This window comes from Stegastes partitus, unplaced genomic scaffold (assembly GCF_000690725.1).
Source record: "Stegastes partitus isolate 25-593 unplaced genomic scaffold, Stegastes_partitus-1.0.2 Scaffold157, whole genome shotgun sequence".
Taxonomy (NCBI): domain Eukaryota; kingdom Metazoa; phylum Chordata; class Actinopteri; family Pomacentridae; genus Stegastes; species Stegastes partitus.
In genome coordinates, this window is record NW_007577888.1 from 635,229 (window position 1) to 640,195 (window position 4,967).

At 38.8% G+C, this 4,967-nt stretch overlaps 1 protein-coding gene across 1 annotated transcript in view; it reads left to right on the plus strand.

The window, feature by feature from the left end:
- Window positions 1-4,787, plus strand: part of slc5a5 (solute carrier family 5 member 5) — a 16,743-nt gene extending 11,956 nt beyond the window's left edge. Inside the window, exons 13-17 of the mRNA XM_008279399.1 lie at window positions 1,427-1,629; window positions 2,371-2,468; window positions 3,112-3,197; window positions 3,588-3,677; window positions 3,818-4,787. Of these exons, the coding sequence (XP_008277621.1) occupies window positions 1,427-1,629; window positions 2,371-2,468; window positions 3,112-3,197; window positions 3,588-3,677; window positions 3,818-3,925 (585 nt within the window). The 3' untranslated portion in view covers window positions 3,926-4,787. The remainder of the gene's footprint in view (window positions 1-1,426; window positions 1,630-2,370; window positions 2,469-3,111; window positions 3,198-3,587; window positions 3,678-3,817) is intronic.
- Window positions 4,788-4,967: the final 180 nt, after the last annotated feature.

A 4,967-nucleotide genomic window follows, 5' to 3' on the forward strand; every position in this document is an offset into this window, starting at 1 on the left:
TCTGTGTTAGTCAGACCAGTTGACTTTTACACATACAAAAAGGTAAAATGTGTCGTCCTAAAGCAGCTTCAAAATTAAATAAACTAAATATATTTATTAATTGAATCCATTGAAATCACTTCATGTGGGTTTTTCCGAAACACAAACCATGTACTGTTTTATTGTGAATGCTTCTGTTCATTTTATTTGTGGCTCATTTTTGGCCTCCAGTGATGCTGACAGTGTGTCAGAAGGTCAATAAGTTTTATAAGCTATAAAGAAAATTGTATTTTCCATCTTACTTCCTTGCTGAAACTCAAAGTAATCTAAAACTAAACAAAACCAAGTCAAATCATTAACCTAATTCCTCCCTGGACACCTTTCACACCCTCCACACATTTTTCTCAGCAGACTTATCTTGTTCCGATAACCACACGGTTTTTCTTTGGAAATATACTGGAACACACATTTACTTCCTGAACTTCTTCCATGTATGGAGGTCTGACTGATCTGTCACATCCCGTTAACTCCCGTTTCCCTGCATCTTCTTTTTGAAGTTTTACTGCCGACATACAGTAATCTGTGCTCCTGACCCATAAAAAGACAACTAAAAACAAAAACAAAACACTTCCTCCACCTCTTTCCTGTTATACTATAAATCTAGAAGACAGATTGACTCCTTCACAACTGGAACTCTGAAGCTCTTCTCTTCTGATTGCACAGGTTTTTACCAGATTACTGCTTCAGAGAAATGTGACTAAATTATTGAAATCACTGATTCTCTAAGCTGCACAGGCTTCTAGCGCCTTCACCAGCCGTCCAACATGCAGATCAGAGTGTGTTAATGGTACATAAACTAACTTACTACAGAAGCAAAGTCAACTCTCAGACACTGGTTCTTTATTCTGTACTTGGATCCCCATTAGCTTCCACAAGGTGGCTGCTCGTCTTCCTTGGGTAGATTCACAAAACAGCATTAAAAATACATCAATTAAAAATCACAGAATATCAGTGAGACAACATAACTCATTATCAACCCAAAACTAAGACAAGAAAAGTTTTGGGAAAAAAAAAGAAAATCTAAAGAAATGTCTCACAGCACCGAGTAAAGAAAATAAAAGTCCAAAATCTACATGTGAGTTTTAGTGACTTCTTAAAGGAATATCTATGTTAAATCTGTCTAACACTGGTAGGAAGCATGTTCCAAACTGTGACCGCTCTATAAAGAACAGTTCTCATCATAAAGTTTGTTTGTGGACTCGGCGCCACCAGAAGACCAGAGCTTACTTGACGTGTCACATACCCATGATAAAAACCACGAGTTTATCACCAAAGAACTGAGGTGTGTTGTTCAGGATGATGGTATGCATAAATAGCAAAAGACTGGATTAGCTGTCCATAGATGCTCAACAACATCTCAACAAAGTGATTCTTCCATGTCTTCCAGGGGGCCTTCTCGGGGATTATCGTGGGCTTCTGTGTCTCTGTGTGGCTGGCTATAGGTTCGACTCTGTACCCGCCCACTGAGGAGACCATGGGCGTCCTGCCCAGCTACGTACACGAGTGTGATGCTCACAACATCACCGTAAACAGCAGCTCCCACCAGGACCAGCCGTCCTTCTCCATCCCGCTTCACCCCGATGACCTGGGGTCAGTGAGTTCAGCCAGGCTCAGACTGGCACACTGCTGTCTGCTTTTATTGCTGTAGTTTACACTGGTTTATATCATATATTTTTATGGAAGGATATCCGTGCTGATAACAACAGCTTATGCTAAAAGTAGAAATGAGAAAAGAAAAATCAATCAACATTGCGTTTTCTGAACTGGTTTGGTGTGGTGGCAGGCTTAGCTCGGTTATGTGAAGAGTTCATTTGCAAGAGGAGATAACTCCATCTTCACAAACCTTCACAAAACCCACTTCTCCATCGTTTACCTGAGACAACATCAATCAAACTTAAGCTATCTCTGTTTTTGTCATTTCGACTGAGTCAAATCCACTCAGCTTCAGTTTGATCAATATTATCTCAAGCTAACAACAAAAAAACAAGTTTTCTGAAAATCTACTAAAATGGAGTTATCTGTTTTTGCAAATGAACTCTTCATTTATTTATTGTCAGTTCCTTTTATATGGTTTTTAGTTTTGTGTGGTTCAGTTCAGTCGTATAAAGGTAATTTAAAAAGTGTGGCGACACCAAAAGAGGAAAGAAAACTGTTCCAGTCCAGATGTGGGCGTCTTGAAGCAAATTTAATATTAAAAGATTTTCATTCCTGTTCAAAGGGCACTACAAGGAGAAAGATGTCACTCAGTTTACTGTCATATACTGTTAACAGAAACATGTGAAGTATTTTAAAAATGGGAACTATTTCTAACCTTGTCTTTTCCAAAACTAGCGGCCTGCTTAACTTCTACTCCGTGTCCTACCTCTACTTCGGTGCCATGGCGACCAGTTCGGTCATCCTCGTCGGGCTGATCGTGAGCTATGCAACAGGTACAAAGATAGAAAGTCTTAATGCTAGGGATGCACGATATATCGGTATCATCCACATCGATATCGGCCGATATTAGGGGTTTTTTTTAGGGTTTATTCTGTTTTTTTTTTTTATATATCGGTTTATTTAGCTGACGTGAAAAACCAATGATTGTCTAACATTAGTGCCTTCATCTCTACATTTGATATTGCTGCTGTTGAGCAGTTTTTACTTAAATGTTCCTGGATTTAAATATGTTAAAATATGTTTAAATATGTTTTACTTTTGTTACGTAATAAAGAAGACTATGTGGTCTAATTTGGGCTTTTTTTAGAATAGTTTTCACGTTCTCACAGTGCTTACTTATACAAATTTTTCAGTGTGAACAAAAAAATGAATAACGGTATTATTGGTTATCAGCGATATCAGAAATCTAAACATCGGATATTGGCCAGAAATTTTAATATCGTTCATCACCACTTAACACACATCGATGATGAGCTGCTGTTGTGTTTTCTGCTGAGTCATGATGACACATTGTTGAGAACTCAGCACTTTACATTTACAGCTACATCCAAAACAACTGCTCATCCTGTATTTCGTAGTGGTGCCGTATGAGAGTACTACACTGTGTGAGCCGACTTTCTTTCTCTCTTACAACAGGACCAACAAAGAGGAGTCAAATTAAAGAGGGTCTGTTGTGGTGGGACTTGAAAAAAAAGGAAGTGGAGGACCCATCCGAGCGCAGAGTGAGTGTTACACTACAATAAGATAATATAGAGACCGTACAGAGGTCGTCTCCCGTGGCTTTCTCACACTCAAAGATTTAGTTATATTTAGTACCATATTCATTTTATATGTGATATGACAGCCAGGACTATAACGTCATTGAACAAGGTCCTAGGTTCAGATCTCTGTGTGCAGGATTCCCCATTAAGGCGCTCTTATTGGTTACCGCAGTCTAAAGTCGAGCAGCTCATGTGGAGCTCAATGCAAAACTTCTGTCTTGTGAAGTCAAATGTTATGCTAACAAATATTAGGGCTTCCCGTTCAGGCCACTTTTTATGAATTTGTCTTTTTAGAACAAAATTATAAAAATACGTGTCATCTACTAACGTGCTGTCTGTGTTTGTTTTCAGACCGCCACAGTGTCCAGGATGCTTTCCTGCATTCGGTGCAGTGGATGCCAGGATACAGCTGAGAGCTTCAACAGGAATAACCAAGTACAGGTATGAAGGCTCAATTATCCTCCTTGATTATCACTCAACAAACTACTGTAAGTGAGGGTAGGATTGTCATTGTTTTATGTGTGCACTGGAGAATGTTAGTTTTACTTTCTTGTCGTTTTAAAACCAGATTTTTTTTGCAGGAAGTCAAGACGGCAGATCAACCACAGTGTGTGCCTTTGATGGATCTGCACAAAGATGCAAATGAAAAAACAGACGATGGCAATATGAAACCATTACCTGGAGTTTAGGAGTTTGCATGTAGCATGAATCACAGTTGAATTTCCTCTCTAATAGCAGCAGTAATATTTCAGTCGCGTTTTCTTCCTCTTTAATTCAACACCTTAAAGCTTTTCTTGTGGGTTCCTGAGCCCACTACGTTTGGAGTGTCGGCTTTTATTACTGTGCAGTATAGACTGTAATTAAATACCACCCGATGTGATGAGAGCCTCTGTCATCGGAACGTTCCTTCTGGTATGTTCCACATCTGAAACAATGCACACCTGCAGATCTGCGACAGCTAGCCGGTAAACGAAACTTAACCCAGTCTGTGTGTTTGGACAGTTCACGTTTCCTCATTCTGCATCGTGGACTCAAGCCTTTAATTTCACAGCTTATTGAAATGACCCTCAAACTCTATCCTTTTTTTTTCATATAAAATGGAGGGATTTTGAGTTAAAGCTTAACTGTGATGTTAAAACTGCCAGAAATATTTAAATCCACAAGTTCTCAAAAGAAGAGAACAAAGCACGTTTTCCCTGAGCTGTTTGCTGCTACTTCTAAACTGAAACACGTCTCTCTGAGAAATGAAACTGAATTTATATGAAGTGAATCTCACTCTTGGCCCATTCACTATCTGTAGGGTTTTTTTTGTTCTGGTGTGACCTGTGGTGCTGTATTTGTGATGCTGTTACACCGTGCATTTACCATCATCCTGGGATTTCCATGTGTCGCTGCAAAAGATACAGAGGTTGACGATAACTGTAAATTAAACGTGTCCCAAGTTAGATGATGATGTGAAAGAAAACCCTTCTTCCTCTTTTTTTTAATGTAGGTTTTACACTTTAAGCAACTTTTAGGACAATGACAAATAAAATATATTCCACATTTCTACATCTCTGATTGGTTTCATTCATAAAAGCACTAATTATAAACACATAGCAGCCATTGTACTATGAGAAGTGTATTTAGTTAAGTTGGATGACAGCTCATGTGACCTTTAGGGATATAAAAAGTGGATAATAGTGACAGAACTCTTTAGATGTGTCCTCAGATTTATTCATACCCTCCCAT